This window comes from Sinocyclocheilus rhinocerous, unplaced genomic scaffold, assembly GCF_001515625.1.
Source record: "Sinocyclocheilus rhinocerous isolate Xijiao unplaced genomic scaffold, SAMN03320098_v1.1 scaffold874, whole genome shotgun sequence".
Classification (NCBI taxonomy): Eukaryota; Metazoa; Chordata; class Actinopteri; order Cypriniformes; family Cyprinidae; genus Sinocyclocheilus; species Sinocyclocheilus rhinocerous.
The window spans coordinates 293,199-309,791 of NW_015658511.1; the positions used below are offsets into that span (position 1 = coordinate 293,199).

Consider the following 16,593-nt stretch of genomic DNA (forward strand, 5'->3'; position numbering starts at 1 on the left):
GCTGTCAGCAGTATCACAGCAGAGAAACTGGGATGACGGCTCAACACAGTTGTTCGCTCTTTCCTTCATTTCCATCTTGGGTGATTCTTGTTCACTGATGCCACACTGGCTAGTTGCACAGCTGTTCTTAATGTTGGCGCCACAGCAACTTTCCACTACACCTGAAAGCTCTGTGAATTCATGGTTTGTGGTGCTCAAAGCTGCGCCAAAGTCATGCTCAAAGTCAGTCTGCGTTTCCATTTCAACACAAGGACGCTGCATTAAAATCGATGGGGCATTTCCGCTTGTGCTGTGGCACAGGGTGGACATTAGCCCTGTTTCTAGTTCTGTCCCTTCCTGATGATCACTGTTTTCTAGCACATGACTGTCTCCTAAACCAGAATCAGCCCTACGAACACAACAACACTCATAACTCAAGACGCCTAGACCAGGGTTAATAAATGTAAAAAGTTGGAAATATTGCTTTGGCAAATAACTGAAATAAGTTACTAAATAAGAACTAAAATTACTGAATGGAAATACAAATACAAACTAAATATTAAATAAAACCAAAACCAAAATAAATGAAACCTATATAAGTAATATTAAAATAACATAAAATATTACAAATAAAACATAATTCAAAATAAAACTAGCTGGATATGAATAAAAACTGAACTAAAACATTATATTAAACCTACATAGTAATATTAATATTTTACAATATTCCAAAAAACACTAAATAAATTATTAAAAAATAAACTAAAATTAAGATGAAAACTAAAAAGTAATTTAAAATAAAATTACTAACCGGAAATGAATAAAAACTCAAACTTAAATAAAAATATATTAGACTTAAATAGTAAAATTGTAAAAAAAAAAAAAAAGATCATAACAACAGAAGTGCTATAACAACATCTGTCTATATAACAATTTACTAAAAATTAAACTAAAATGAAACTTAAAATATAAAAATAAAAGATAATTCAATATATTAAAAAAGTATAATAGTAAAAACAAACAAACAAAAATACTAAAACACTGGTATGGACAGATGTAAAGCCAGTGGCTGAAATAAGCTATTTAATTTGATAAAACACTGCATGTTGTAGATGCCCACCTCTCATGTGACCTTTGACCCTCATGATGTCGGAGTGTCTCTCTGGCGCTCTCCAAGTTCAACTTCAGCAGCTGAAGGTCATTCTGTTGGCTTTCACACACCTGTCACAAACATATGCAATAATCATAACCCTATCAATCATTTATTATGTGCTGACTTGGTGTGAAGAAAATCCTAACCAATCAGAACATTTCTGATGCTTTAAGTACAGAAATATGGATCAGGATTATAGAGAAATATAAAAAAGGCCCATTATAAAAAGGCAAAAAGATTTAAGAAGGGTAATCATCGCTAACTAAAGCCATAAAATAAATTTTTGTTACTTTGAACTTTAACTGAAATCAAATAAAATATACAGAAAAAAACACCTTAAACTTATTTTATTTCAGCTAAGTGACAAGGCAAGTTTCTCATTTTCTTCAAGTACTAAAATAACTAAAACTAAAATAAAAAATAAATAAATAAAAAGACAAAAATACACAATAAAATTACAAAAAAATATTTAACTGAAAACTGTAAATATAAAAACTATAATAGCATCTCGATACTAAAGTAACACTGGGTTATAACCTGTTCTTTTAAGATTACTGGTGCTGTTTTAGAAGAGATCACGACCATGTTTAAAACACTAAGGCCCGGTTTCACAAACAGGGCTTAGCTTAAGCCAGGACTAGACCTTAGTTAAATTAAGATATTTAAGCAACTTTTACAAAAATGCCTTAGAAGAAAACATTACAGGTGTGCATCTTGACACAGAATCTTTCCCTTGTCTGTGAAACCGGGGGTAAGTCATGAAAAAGGAATGCAGGAAGTCTTACAAGCATGCTGAAAAACTGGAAAAACTACTCCGGAACAAATGGAAATGTCAGAGATTTCTAAAAATGAACGCTGGCTGGCATTGGATGATGTAAAGGGAGGGAGTTTTGAAAGACAGTACCTGCCGCAGACAGAGCAGCTCAGATTCCACTCGAGCTTGTTTTGATCGGGAGAGTTCAAGTAATTCATCCCTCCAGCTTTTATCTTCATCTGGGCAACAGACACAACAACCTCCATTAATTTAAAACAGTAAGCATAAGCGATCATGAAAAGACTGTAAAATATGTTTCTGCATCTGCACCAATCAGTGTTTAGGCATCGCTGCTGTCTATAATCAGTTTTTAACAGCTCTGTTCTGAAACCAGTGAAGGTGAAATCATGAAATCTTGCTTTCAAAGATTTCATCCATTACATTTTTAAAAAGACTTGCAACAAATTTCATTTTTAGGCAATAAGCATTAATAACAGGATCTAAAGTGTTTGTAAAATTTATTTAAAAACTTTTACTGACACACACTTAAAAGTCTCACTACAGCAACAGCCTGCTAGTATTGTGTAATTCTATTATATATTATGCTATTTACTCAATAATTCCTATAGGTTGGTAGTTCCTAGTAATAGGAACTACCAACTTTGGTAAGAGAAAAAGGTATAAAACGGATGAGCTGACAGACAAAGAATCAGATGTGGCGGCCGTCATCTCGGCTTTGTTGCTGTGACAATAAAGTCTTATTTTGGCATCTGGAACTCTGCTTCTTGAATTTTATTTTACGACTTTGAGAAGACAATTGTTTGTTCCACAACACTCGCCACAGAAAACGTTACATCTTACAAAATAAATAAATAATTGATGTCCGGTCATGTCATTGTCATGTTTTATGCAGACTTTACATTGACATAATTCAGTTCAATTTAATTCACATTTATTTGTATAGCTTTTCACAAAACACGCCGTCATCTCGGCTTTGTTGCTGTGACAATAAAGTCTTATTTTGGCATCTAGAACTCCCGTTTCTTGAATTTTATTTTACGACTTTGAGAAGACAATTGTTTGTTCCACAACACTAGCTAATTTTCAGATTTTTATTTATTTTTTTATTTTTTTATTAACAGTCATGCAGTTCCCCAAACTAGAGAATACGGCGTGGACTTCATGAGTTGATGAAAAGCTAATAATTAATTAAATCATACAAATTTTAAATTTAAATAATTTTAAAATAAAAATCATAGAAATAAAAAAAAAGTTAAAATATTAAATGTTTAAAATATATTTAAAAAGATCAGATATCGCATTTATTTACCTGCATGTCATGTGACTATTAAACAACATCAAAGAACCGTAAACGTGAATTTGTTCTTAAATTATTTAAAAACAAACATGGAGTACTTAAGTAAATATTTTAGGTCAACTGATTTGAAAAGTTGACACAAAGTGTGCGAGTCCAATATAGTGAGATGTTAAAATTTTTCTAGCAACCAAATAGTCAAATAAAAATAAATACAATACATATAAACAAATACTGAGTGAATGTGTGTGTGATTACTTTAATTACATAATTTTGGGTGCTGAACAAAAAATATGTATATTTAATCGTGTCAAATCACAATGCATTCTGGGACCGCCTGATTAGTGAAGACTACATGATGCAATGTTTCTATAGATGTTTCTGTGTCTGAAGCACATCTATGATGCTGTCTAGGTAGAAAGGTTTGTAGGGTTGGAAACAGAGCCTATATTATACTATGAAACATGCAGTAGTGGCATACTCATCATCTGAAGCTCAACAGAAGTGATGTCTTTCTTCAACAGCTGGTTTTCCTGCTTTAAGCAGATGAGCTCTTCTCTCTGGCTGTTGTTCTCGATGGTTTTCTCCTGAAGCTCGGCTGCAAACAAATGAAATGTACTGACAACATCCTGATGAATCCAGCATGAATTCATTCACATGAATACGATTTAGAATGTACTTTTTTAACAGTTGCGAAGAAATTTTCAAAGTAGCTACTACACAGTATTAAATTTCGGACACAGTGAGAGATTGTGACGTCTACCTTTCAGTTGTGCGTTTTTGTGTCTGCTCTCTCTGAAACGGTGTTTGTGTTCCTCCATTTCTCGCAGCGTTTTGCTCTCACGTGTCCGCAGCTCTTCGAGCGATTTCTCTAGTTCGCAAAGACGACCAGACAGCTCTAAAATGTGATTGGTGGCCTCAATCATATCTTTATCCTGGTGAAAAAAAATCATGTGCTTGCATTATGTGTCTGTTTATCAGGATATAAGATAATGTATGTGTGCGTGAGTGTTTGAGTCTCTCCGACCTTCAGTTTAAGCATGGAGCTGAGCTCCTCCTCGCGCACCTGCAGCTGCCCCACCTGTGATGACAGCCTCATGACCGTGGAGTTCAGACTCTGGTTCCGCTCCTATGAATACACAAAGTATTATAAACTATAAGAACAAGTAGGGATGTAACGATATTATCAATATCGAAATATTGCGATAGCAAAACTGTCTCGATATTATTGTGGTCACATGACGATATGAAACGATAAGTTATCCGGGAAAGTGTAGTTTTTAAATATATATTTAAACTTCTTATTCTAACATAAAAGGTCTTTGTTGTGTTTTGGGCCATTATGCTTTGGCACAGTACTGTATCTGTCAAACGAACTAAAACCGAAAGCACAATATGGCTTAATCCCTTCATCAAGTGTTTTTGCTGCATGTTTCAAAGTGATCAGCTCATGATCCAGATTTTTCCGTGCCTCAGAACGGCTCCGTTCACAGTGAATGCAGTGAACTCGTTTATTGCATGTGCTGTGAGTTTAGCACGCATTTAGGAACGCAACGGCCACTAGTTATGCTTTATTTTCGTGGCAGATGATTACAGCATTTCACTAGATTTGTAGTGAGACAAGTTTTTGTAAGCCTGTTTTCACTGAAGCTGGAGTTTTCCTTCAAAATAAAAGCTCTACTGCCGTTTCTGTCAAAATAAAAGCTTAAAAGTGCAGTATGAATCGCTGACAGCTAGCGGTTTAAATGCAGTCCAAATTCAAAATATCTCTTTCAAGTGTAGAAATTATGAAAGAAGTATTGTAATTTGCCTACTGTAGTTTAAAGCAAAAATAAATAAATATATTTCATAGGTGTATTTCACACCTATGAAATATTAATTTTCATTTATTTTACAGTGCAATTGTTTTACAATATATGGCTATTACTGTCATTGTTGTTATTATTATTATTCTATTCTAATTTGTTTGGCTTCCTAAAACACCAGTGTGAATGTAATTTAGACTGAGACAGTATATCATAAATAAAAAGAGGTTTGAGTCCCCTTTAAAGTTAAGGTACAAGTCAATTCACTGACTTTTTTCTGACTTACCTATGAAATATTAATTTTCATTTATTTTACAGTGCAATTGTTTTACAATATATGGCTATTACTGTCATTGTTGTTATTATTATTATTCTATTCTAATTTGTTTGGCTTCCTAAAACACCAGTGTGAATGTAATTTAGACTGAGACAGTATATCATAAATAAAAAGAGGTTTGAGTCCCCTTTAAAGTTAAGGTACAAGTCAATTCACTGACTTTTTTCTGACTTAAGATTTCTTAGTTAAGAACATGGGTTGCAGCTCTTAATTTTGAACTCTCAAAGTGCATTAGATAGAATCATTTAACTTTAAAATGTACTGAATTTTAATTTTTTTCCAATTCTTCATTTGTCTTTTTTTTATTTTTTTTATAAATATCGCCATAAATATCGTATCGTGGACTTCATGCCGCGATATTATCGTATCGTGAGATTTTGATATCGTTACATCCCTAATAACAAGTTATGGAGTGTTTTACCATTAGATAAAGAGGGTGGAAAGAAATGATGTAGGAAGATGGAGGAATGGGAACAGGAAATGGAACATGCTGGGGCAAAAGTTCAGATCTAAAAACAGCTTTGACTTCACCTCCAAGTCCTGCTCGTGTCTGGTGGTGTTCATCTGTGTGCAGCTCAGCTCGTGTAGCTGCTGTTGGGAGCTGTTGAGCTCTCTGTATAAGTCTTTCTCACTCATTTCTGCCACCTTCGTCCGCTTACTGAGCGCTCTGATCACCTCGTTACGCTTCTCCAGCTCATCTAAGAAAACATGAGCAGTCAAATACATTGCCATTCAGGTTTGGGATCAGTAAAACTTATTTTTTTTTAAAGAAATTAATACTTTTAATCAGCAGGTATACATAATTGACTGTAAAATAGAAAATATAGATTAAAAACTTTCACAAAAATATGAAGCTGTACAACTGTTTGCAATATTGATAATAATAAGAAATGTTTCTTCGACAGCAAATCAGCATATTAGACTGATTTCTGAAGAATCATGTGACACTGAAGACTGGAGTAATGATGCTGAAAATTCAGCTTTGCATCACAGGAATAAATTGCATTTTACGATAAATTCAAATAGAAAACAGTTATTTGAAATTATAATAATATTTTACAATATGTACTGTATTTTTGATCAAATAAATGCGGCCTTGGTGAACAGAAGAGACTGTAGCTCTAATTACTTTTAGATTCAAGGAAAACTGAATTTCCAGCAACTTTGAATCAGAAGAGTTCGCGGCTCAAAATGTTCCAGTTCATTTCTTTAAACGTATTTATTTATTGAAACAAAGGTGCAAAAGTAGAGCCATGTTTTGAAACTTCAACGGTACATAACAGTGCTTACATTTAAGAGGGAATATAGAATTCTTAAAAGTATAGTAGCAAAAACAACCTAATTCTACAGGACAGAAAAAGAGTGGAAATGGTAGTTTTAAACTAAATTATAGTGTTTTGGTGCAGGATTATTAGTGAACTTGCAGTGCAACTGGAGCAGCGCTATTAGTATTTTCATTATACTATTCTATTATATTATACTATTACTATACTATTGAATTAGCTTTTATTTCTATATTTTAATTTTTCATTTTAGTTAAGCATATTAAGTTTAAATTTAAGTAATTTTGTTATATGTTTTTGACATTTACAATTTAAATTATTTTTATTTCAGTTTTAGATTTAATTCCAGTTAGTAATGGTAGTGCTTCAGCTTAAACTTCTTTTAGCTAGTTTTTCCTGATAAGGTCAGCTTTATTTTAATTAACAAAAATGCTTTTAATAGTGTCAGTTTGATTTTAATTAACCCTGCTCTGGAATCACTCTCACCCTCCAGTCGGGCACATCTCTGTTCCAGGATCAGCACTCTCTGACGGTCCTGCTCCCAGGAGAGCAGCTGCTTGTGATGGGCTGCTGCCATAGTGTTGAGCTCCTGGTCACGGTCCTTCAGTTCTGCTATGAGAAGCTGCAGCTCCAGACGCTGCCTCTGAATAGTGGAGACCTCCAATCCATTAACTGGGATCTAGTAACATTCCAAAAACGGGCCAATACTTAGTTAACAAAAACACAAAGTCATCCAAGAGTTACCATGGCATTCACAGTTTTAAAGGAATAGCTAAACCAAAAATCAAAATGAGCTGAAAATGGATTCCAAACACGCAGTTTTTTGCTTCACAAGACGTTAATTGATGCACTGGAGTGGTGTGGGTTACTTGTTTACTTGACTCTCATTCTGACGGCACCCATTCACTGCATAGCATCCATTGGTAATGCTAAATTTCTCCAAACCTGTTACCATGAAGAAACAAACTCACCTACATCTTGAACGGCCTGAGAGTAAATTTTCAGCAGATTTTCATTTTGAACTATTCCTTCAAAATACAATTTTATTCTGGAAAACTGGGAATTATAAAGCAAAAAGCAGCAAAACAGATTTTGGAAATCAGTTCAAGCCACTTCAAACGTGTTACCTGGAAATCCTGTGTTAATGAGAAAGAGGACATTGGTTTTGAGAGGTCGTGTAGACTCAGTCTTGCAGGCCTTGTTCTGTTTTCATCTCTGAGTTTGGTGGAGGAAACATCTGGCGCCTCATTAGCAGCAAAAAGATTCTGAAGGATTGAGTATCATTAACTCAGAATCAAATCTTTTATTCACCAATAAGTGTTAAGTTCAATTTGAAATATAACTGCTCGACCTAAAAACAAGGTTACAATAAATACAAAGGAACATGAACACATCACAATATAGATACAATCAACAATGTGTCATATATAAACTATGCAAACAGAAATTCAACACAATACACATTCAAAGTGTAATAAGTATTCAATATGTTTAAATACAAAATGTAAGATTTATAATAAAAGTGGAGAGAAAACATTACTTTTTAGTTATTTTTAATGATTATTAAAAAAAAAAGATTAGCTATCAGTCAGAATTCTTGCCACTACTCATCACTAGACATCTGATTTCCACATTTTAGGACCATCATAAATTCATCGTAAGTATGAAATAACACAAATGGACTAAAAATGTCTACCAAATAAATACTATAATATTATTTTTAGCTTCTTCAAAGTTAACATGCAATTTATTCCAGCTCTGTACACTCTCTCAACCAACTTCATGAGTTGCATCCTGAGATGCTTTTAAATAGTATTGAATGAGTCCCTATGTATGATAGACACTTGTAGGTGGCCCTTCACTATCCATTAATGACCGAATGTAAATAATGTAAAAAAACCAACCTTTTTTACAGGAGTACTGTGCCAGGGCTCCACTGGAGAACCTGTAAATTAATTAATTAATGCAAAGAATAATCATCATGTTTTAGATTTGAGGGGTTTCTAATATTCATTCATGTTTACATGAGGTTTATCACCTTTTGACATCGAAAAACTTCCAAGAGTTTTAGAGTTTCTTCTTTCCTTGAACCCCTCCATCACATCTTGACAGACAAATGTCTGAACTAGCAGACAAGACTTAGTATTACTTCTAACTTCACTTTAAATTAACAAAACAGCAGCGTCAACATCATAGCGATGCACAATATCAATATCTTGTTATCGGTGCCTGATTATGACACAAAGTTGAGTTTGATTGTTTTTAAAGATGCATTATTTAAGTGTAAACAAGACACTCGAGATTAAAAACAACAACAATAAATGCAATATAAACAGCCTAACTCCTGATCCAAATCACTGTTAAATTTAAAACAAAAATTGTGCAATTAAAAATTTGAATTCAGAATCACTGTGAAATGTATGTGACAAGAAGCGGGTGATTATTTTCGGAATTCTCAAACGGCATGTTATGATCCGCGCTTAACGGGGCTGTCCAACGAGATGCCTGGTTTAAAATATTCGTTCAAAATTCTGTTTATACATATGCTTTTCATTCAATTACATAAAATGTCTTATATAAAAATCGTATTACACATGTTCAAATTATTAATTTAGTTTTACCCGAAAATATTGAATCACGAAGTGCGTACGTAATACGGCAAAGGCGCGAACTACGTTGTTGCTCTGCCTCAGAGAGGCGTTGTCAGGACCCAAAGCCAAATCAGACAGTTGAAGGTGTGCTGAGTAACAGTGGAACTCTTTCACCCTTTAAGGAATATCCGCACGAGTTAATTTAATAATGATCAAGGTGTTACTCAAAAGCAAGTTGAATTGATATTATATCGACGGGGTATGTATGAGCTTGAGCGCGTAGCTGCTGTAGGAGAGCTGTGATTAGCAGTGCTGGCTAATGAATGGGTGCTCAATGGAGTGGATGGATGATCCTTGTGCGGAGGCTTCTAGATTCAAGTCACTGTCAGTGACTCTAAAAGAGTTTTAAACTATATTTGAAAGCATTTATTAGTGTAATAACAAGAGCCTTTGATCAGACCCATTGCATTTGATCATAGTGTGTTGGTTAGTATCTCTAAAGCACCACTAGGGTGTTACTGGCATTTGACAATTTATGTTTACATGTACTTAAAAGCATCTTTTGTGATTTTATTAACCAAAATAGTACGTTTTGAGAGTCTTAATTAATTGAAAACGATTATTAAAACTTGCCCAAGGTTGATAAATCGTGCTGAAGTGACATGTGGAAAGTCTCTCTCCTGTCAGAAGGGCCTTTTGCAATTAGACGGATAAATCGTTGGCTATGACATTTAACTTTCAGCCCAACTATTTATGCCTGATGTGTGGTTAGTTATATCTATTATAGATTTTGAGTATAACCATTTTCAGACAGACCACATTTCTGTATGCATTATGAAGGCACCATATTGGTTTTGCAGTTTTTGCAAACTAAACACTTTACTCTAGGTTTTTGTGAATATCTTGCAAATGCACATTTTAGCATAGCTTAGAATTCAAGTGTTGGTCTCTGTGCATCAGCTGGTTGTGTTACGTTGTCAGTCTAAAATAAGCCTTCTGTATGATTTGTGTAGATTCATGTAATATGGCTACTACTGAGAATGCAGAGTCGGGTTTACCAGAAAATAAAGTGGATCGGGCTGACCCAGATGCAAAATACCCACTAAAAGTTCTCTATTGTGGAGGTGAGAAAATGCAACAAAAAAAAGAATGCACTGCCAATGCTAACTGTCTGTGATATATTAATTAAATAAAAAAGTAATTACAATTTTATTGACTTAATAATTCTGGTTTGCAGTCATGTAATACTAACATTTCTCTCCTCCTTTACTTACAGTGTGTTCTCTGCCAGTAGAGGTGAGTACATCACGTTAAAGGAATGGTTCACCCAAAAATGAAAATTTGCTGAAAATGTACTCTCCCTCAGGCCATCCAAGATGTAGATGAGTTTGTTTGTTCATGGGAACAGATTTGGAGGAATTTAGTATTAGATCACTAGCTCACCAATGGATGCTCTGCAGTGAATGGGTGCCGTCAGAATGAGAGTCCAAACAGCTGATTAAAAATATCACAATAATCCACACCACTCCAGTCCATCAGTTAATGTCTTGTGAAGTGAAAAACTGTCTTTGTTATAAACAGACCCACCATAAAGGCATTTTTAACTTTAAACCATTGCTTCCGGCTAAAATACAAGTCAGTAATTAATAATTGCTTTCTTCATTGGAAAAGTCATCCAGTCTGAATCAGGAGAGAAATATGCACAAATAAGCAACATCTACAGGCAAAAACAGTTCTAAACGTGGTATATCTCAGTGTATTTTGATGTGAGTGCAGTGAATGCACTTTTTCAGTGGAGGAATCGTTATGGACTAAAATTTTGGCCAGAAGCAATGATTTAAATTGAAAACATCTTGATGGATGGATGGAGTGGTGTGGATTATTGTGATGCTTTTATCAGCTGTTTGGACTGTCATTCTGACGGCACCCATTCACTGCAGAGGATCCATTGGTGAGCAAGTGATGTAATGCTACATTTCTCCAAATCAGTTCTGATGAAGAAACAAACTCATCAACATCTTGGATGGCCCGAGGGTGAGCACATTTTCATTTTTGCGTGAACTATTTCTTTAAAAATGATCACATATTCTGTTGGTAGAAAGCAAATGAATAAAATGCTTCTGCTTTGCTCTGCTAGTACTGCGAGTACATGCCTGAGCCGGCCAAATGCAAACAGTGGCTTGAGAAGAACTTTCCTGATGTGTTTGCTAAACTGACTCTTGGTGAGTAGATTTTCTTTCACAGCAACTTTTAAAATGTCACCAAATCATATTAAGTCTTAAAAAGTGCTTTTTCTTACCATTTTAGCTTGCTTACCATTTTATTTATGCCTCCATAGTTTTGACTCTTGCAGGATTGTTTGATCTCTGAGTGTCTTTTTCATATTTGACACTGAGACAAAGAATATTTGGTCGGGACCATTATGACATGCACTGCTGTATCAGTTAGTAGTTTGCTCACTGATGTCACTGCTGTTGTGTAAGTACAGCACCCAAGAAGGAAACAACAGGAGGAGGAGGAGGAGGAGGAGGTGGCGGTGGAGAGGCCCCCCTTGTGGGAGAGGAAGAGGAGAAGAAGAAACAGAAGAGAGGTTAAACATTTTTCTTTTATATTCAACATCTATAAACAAAAATGATTTGGAGTGGTGGAGCAGTGGAAGTGCATAGCGCACATTACACACCACATCCAACACTTTTTTGAATGTCTTAAAGGGTAAGTTCACAGATTTTCAACCAGCTTTGTATTGTTACAATGTTCCAAGATATCCGTTTATTCATCAGCAAAAGTTCGCCAGATGACATAAAACACATACAGCGAACTTTTGACAGTGCCAGGGCTTTTGTGAAAACTACAGATAGTACTTCCACCTTTTTTAACCACCACTAATGTTTAGTCTGATTGAGCCCAGTGCATTATGGGTGTTAAAGTTTTCCTACCTTTTTTCACTACAGCCCTTTTTTCTCTCTTTTCTATCATCATGTAGCACTGATTTTTTTTTTATTGCATAGACAGACAACTTTTATTAAAACCCCATCTTGCAAGTGGTAAATTACCCCTATATCTGTCCAATGAAAACATTTGAAATTGAATTATAGCTAAAGGAGAGTTTATTTTGGCTTTATATCCTTGGTTATTAATATGAGCTTCAATAACAGGCTACTTTAATTCCTTTAATTTTTGTTAAGATCAATTTAAACCTGTCAGTGTTATTTTAGTATTATTTATATATTAATATAGTTTTTATTAATATTTTCAATTAGGTATTTGTTATACTTGTATTTTAAGGCCATGAAAATAGCCTTTGATGCTGACATGGCATTAAATAAATATATACTATACTATTGTCTATTAGCCTTTATTGTTATACTTTCAGTTTTAGTTTGGGCTTCTGTCATTTCATTAGTTTTGGTTGTTTTTTTAATTTTTAGTTTTAATTTTAGTATGTCAAATGAAACTTATTTCAGTTAATTGCCAAGGCAACTTTTGAAGTTTTCATTTATGTTTAAAGTTTTCATAAAATATTTTATTTCAATTACCGAAAACGATTTGTAACGATGTTTTAGTTGCTACCAACAAACACCAATGACATGTTTAAAATTTGAGTTTGTCTGGCTCTGAAATTATAATTGAATATTAATTTAGTTTTTCCCCTTTGCAGGTGGAAGAGGTCAAATCAAACAGAAAAAGAAGACCGTCCCGCAAAAAGTCACAATAGCAAAGATCCCACGAGCTAAAAAGAAATACGTCACAAGGGTGTGTGGCCTGGCCACTTTCGGTAAGGCCGTGATTGTAGTTAGAAGATTGTCCTAATGTTTGTCATCTGTATTTTCACCCTGTGGTAACTTTGTTGTTGTTTTGTGATCCACATCAGACATTGACCTTAAAGAGGCTCAGAGGTTCTTTGCTCAGAAATTCTCCTGCGGTGTCTCAGTGACAGCAGAAGACGAAATCATCATTCAGGGAGACTTTACAGATGACATCATGGACGTCATCCAGGAAAAGTGGCCTGAGGTAAGCGAACATCCCAGATCCAGCTGCAAAATCTGACCAGAAGAACCTTTATCGAAGCCGTTTTTGACATGTTCTCTAACCCCACAGGTGGACGACGACAGCATCGACGATCTCGGAGAGGTCAAAAAGTGAAGCCCAGTATGCACTTTTACTGAAACGGATGCGACGTGACACAGCAAACCTGGCCAAATGTACACATTGACATAAAGCCCTTTTATATCTATTTTATTTACTGTATAGAATTTCCGTGGACTTGGCTTCATCCTTGGGGTTTTTCAGTTCTTGATAGCTGCTTTGTCTCTTGGTTGCCAAAGGTCTGGAATGATGTGACTTAAAGCATTTCTCACATGCAAACAGTAGACTAATAAATTTCGGTCTCATTCGACACACTTCTATTGTGTATTGTTTCTTTTATCACAGCCTCCAATGCAACACTGTGGCCTTTAGTTTGACGATTTACAAATGCATTTCGAAAGAGTAATAACAAAAAAATAAAGTCATTTACTCACCCACATATCGTTCCGTATATATTTATTTCTTCTGAAAACACAAAAAATCTTTTAATGAATATCCAGTTGGGTAAATTCAATACAATGTCAGTGTGATTTTTTTTGTCTGACAATTTTGACTTACTTTAAAGTTTCATTATCCGTGCAGCTTGCTGATCATTTTCCAAATGCTCCAGTCAGTTTTGGTGAAAATCAACCTGATATTTACACTGTACCACAATAAAATCCCTCTCCTGCGCTTCAGTCCTTACTCCAGTCCAGTAGGTGGTGGAAATGCATCTTTTATGTTTGACATCTGCCATTAAAATGCCAGAAAAAAAAAAAAATTCTACAAAAATATATCTATTCAAAAGTTAAAAATGCATCCTGAATCAAAGTTCTAACACACAAAATCTGCAAATATAGCTCTTCTACTCCTCCAATGCCGTGAGCTGAAGGTTGTGTACAGCGGCAGTTCAAAGACCCCTGCAGATTTGATTCATCCCTACACTCCTGCTCGGTCTGACGGACCCTCTGGTGCCAATTTATTCACTATGTTCTCCGTGGGGAGCAAGTCCTTCAGAGCAATGGCCCCTAGATGCTGGAACTCGCCCCCTGCATCCCCACCTTTACAAGTTAACAGAAAGCATCGATATTAAAATGTTCTGATTAAAATTGTTGCCTAATTTTGTTGTACTTGTTTCTTCTGCTTTTTTTCTTGAATCTCGAATATCTCTGTCATTTACTTTCTGTTCTAGATGTTGTGAAGCTTATTTGGGTTTGTGAAAAGCGTTTTATGTATGTACATTATCATAATTAATTAATTAATTATTTAGTACAATCAAACCCGATATGAGAGAACAGTTGGTGCCAGTTGTATAGAAAAAGATTCTGTCGAATGCTTTTACATGCATTTGCTTATTTAAAAAAACAAATACAAAAAAAAATAAATAAATCAAAAGAACTAAACGTATATTTTGCAGGAATAAAAATAAGATTTTTATTTGCACTGACATTTTCATGACAATAATGTCAGTGATGGCCCCAACAAATTTCAGTAGCATATTATAATGTGAAAATTTTTTGTCCTCATTAGTATAAAACAAAAAAATTATTTAAACAAATGAATATAAAAATATTAAAAGAACAAATCAAAAGAACAAAATATTTTGCAGGGAAAAAGGTACGTTTGTAAAGAACAATTGCGTAAATCATGATAGCATTGTTCTTAATTTTATATCAGCTTGTTTTATACAATTAAAAAAATGTTTTCAATTGAGCAAAAAAATAAAAATATTATTAATCATAAAGTATTTTTCTTTTTAAGCAAAATATATTTTGGATTAAAATATAACATGAACAGTTCTTTTGTGAGATTCACATTATACCAACAAAACATGCAAAATCATGTTCAACAAAAACAAAAAGTTCTCTGTTAATTGTATTGTTCACTTTTTCATTGTTTGCTTGTATGCCCAAGTGTAAAATATCCTTCCTGTAATCATTTTAATGGTGCTTTTGGAGAGTCCCAAGTTACAGAGCGATATGATTATTAAATTCACATGAGACGCAAATGCCTCCCGAGACCATTTACCCATCACACCTGGGTTTATTGTTGTCCATGTGCATGCTTACAGCTACACCGTTTGCATGTGAGCAAACATCTTAAGAACAAGTCTCGTAGGAATCATTGGCGTATGAGTCGAAACAGTGAAAAGATCTGAAGTTCTCCGACTTTTGTCTAGTTTCACAGCAGCACCATAATCATGAACAACTCCTCAATGTGCTGCACTTACGAAACGCCCATGCTGGACCAATACCTCCCCCCTGTAATGTTCACAGAGTTCGTATTGGGCCTTATGGGGAACGTTCTTGCCCTTTCAATGTTCTTCTTCCACAGGGACACCTGGAAGCCCAATTCTATTTATCTTGCCCATCTAGCTCTAGCGGACTCATTGGTCCTTTTCTGCCTTCCTTTCAGGGCCGACTACTACCTCAGGGGCAAGGACTGGGTCTACGGAGATGCTTTCTGCCGTATTTTGCTCTTTCTTTTGGCCGCCAACAGAGCCGGCGGTATATTCTTCCTCACCGCTGTCGCCGTGGACCGATACCTGAAGATCGTCCACCCTCTCAACCGCATCAACCGAATGGGTCTGCGTTATGCCCTGTGGGTCTCTGCTGGCCTTTGGGTTCTCATCATAGCCATGACTGTCTACCTCCTAACAGATGAACATTTCTACTATCTAAACAACCACACGCAGTGCGAGAGCTTCAACATCTGCTTTGGGAGTAATTCACGGTTCAACTGGCACAATGTATTCTACGTTCTCCAGTTCTTTGTGCCCACGGCCATTGTCATCTACTGCACAACCTGCATAACGTGGCAGTTGAAAAGTAAGACAGTGGACACACAGGGCAAAATCAAAAGAGCCGTGCAGTTCATCTTAGCAGTGGCTGCGGTTTTCATTATATGTTTCTTCCCGAGCAACATCTCGCGTATCGCCATGTACGTCCTGAAACTCTGGTATAACGAGTGCCACTATTTCCGTGAGGCAAATGACGCGTTTAAAACCAGTGTCTGCTTTACCTACTTCAACAGTGTGCTCAATCCCATCGTCTATTACTTCTCAAGCCCTGCCTTCAGTGGATCCTTCAGGAGAATCTACATGAGACTTCTGGGAAAGAAAATTGAGGAATAATTATAATTATGTGACAACATTCAGGTAGACACTGGCCCTGTCCCAAATGCTGTCCTAAGCCCTTGCAGGTCCTCAAAGAGTTCATAGTTTGGTAACATCAAGTGTGCTTGGCAAAAGTGTATTCAAACGAGACACTGGTGAGCACATTACTGAAGCCTGAACTCACTGAATTAGATAC

The 16,593-nt window shown here is 35.4% G+C and overlaps 3 protein-coding genes across 4 annotated transcripts in view; 2 read left to right on the forward strand and 1 right to left on the reverse strand.

Annotated features, from left to right (window-relative positions):
* Nucleotides 1-8,912, reverse strand: part of ccdc62 (coiled-coil domain containing 62) — a 10,946-nt gene extending 2,034 nt beyond the window's left edge. Inside the window, exons 1-10 of the mRNA XM_016530641.1 lie at nt 8,665-8,912; nt 8,531-8,571; nt 7,754-7,891; nt 7,113-7,305; nt 5,875-6,041; nt 4,229-4,330; nt 3,965-4,136; nt 3,683-3,799; nt 2,037-2,125; nt 1,100-1,200 (exon numbers count right to left, since the gene is read on the reverse strand). Coding sequence (XP_016386127.1) covers nt 1,100-1,200; nt 2,037-2,125; nt 3,683-3,799; nt 3,965-4,136; nt 4,229-4,330; nt 5,875-6,041; nt 7,113-7,305; nt 7,754-7,891; nt 8,531-8,571; nt 8,665-8,725 — 1,181 coding nt within the window. The 5' untranslated portion in view covers nt 8,726-8,912. The remainder of the gene's footprint in view (nt 1-1,099; nt 1,201-2,036; nt 2,126-3,682; nt 3,800-3,964; nt 4,137-4,228; nt 4,331-5,874; nt 6,042-7,112; nt 7,306-7,753; nt 7,892-8,530; nt 8,572-8,664) is intronic.
* Nucleotides 8,913-9,300: 388 nt separating this feature from the next.
* On the forward strand, nt 9,301-13,716 carry LOC107722339 (density-regulated protein-like). Of its 2 annotated transcripts, none has more exons than XM_016530664.1 (8): nt 9,301-9,361; nt 10,231-10,341; nt 10,494-10,513; nt 11,355-11,439; nt 11,706-11,807; nt 12,876-12,992; nt 13,089-13,228; nt 13,316-13,716. In XM_016530664.1, the coding sequence occupies exons 2-8, from the start codon at nt 10,242-10,244 to the stop codon at nt 13,358-13,360; spliced, it is 609 nt and encodes a 202-aa protein (XP_016386150.1). In that variant the 5' UTR covers nt 9,301-9,361; nt 10,231-10,241; the 3' UTR covers nt 13,361-13,716. The 2 variants fall into 2 exon arrangements, with proteins under 2 accessions (XP_016386150.1, XP_016386149.1); XM_016530663.1 differs by having other exon boundaries at nt 9,302-9,476; nt 13,316-13,714.
* A 1,766-nt stretch (nt 13,717-15,482) lies between these two features.
* Nucleotides 15,483-16,415, forward strand: LOC107722338 (hydroxycarboxylic acid receptor 2-like). The gene has a single exon (XM_016530662.1). It carries the CDS (start codon nt 15,483-15,485, stop codon nt 16,413-16,415), a length of 933 nt encoding a protein of 310 aa, XP_016386148.1.
* Nucleotides 16,416-16,593: the final 178 nt, after the last annotated feature.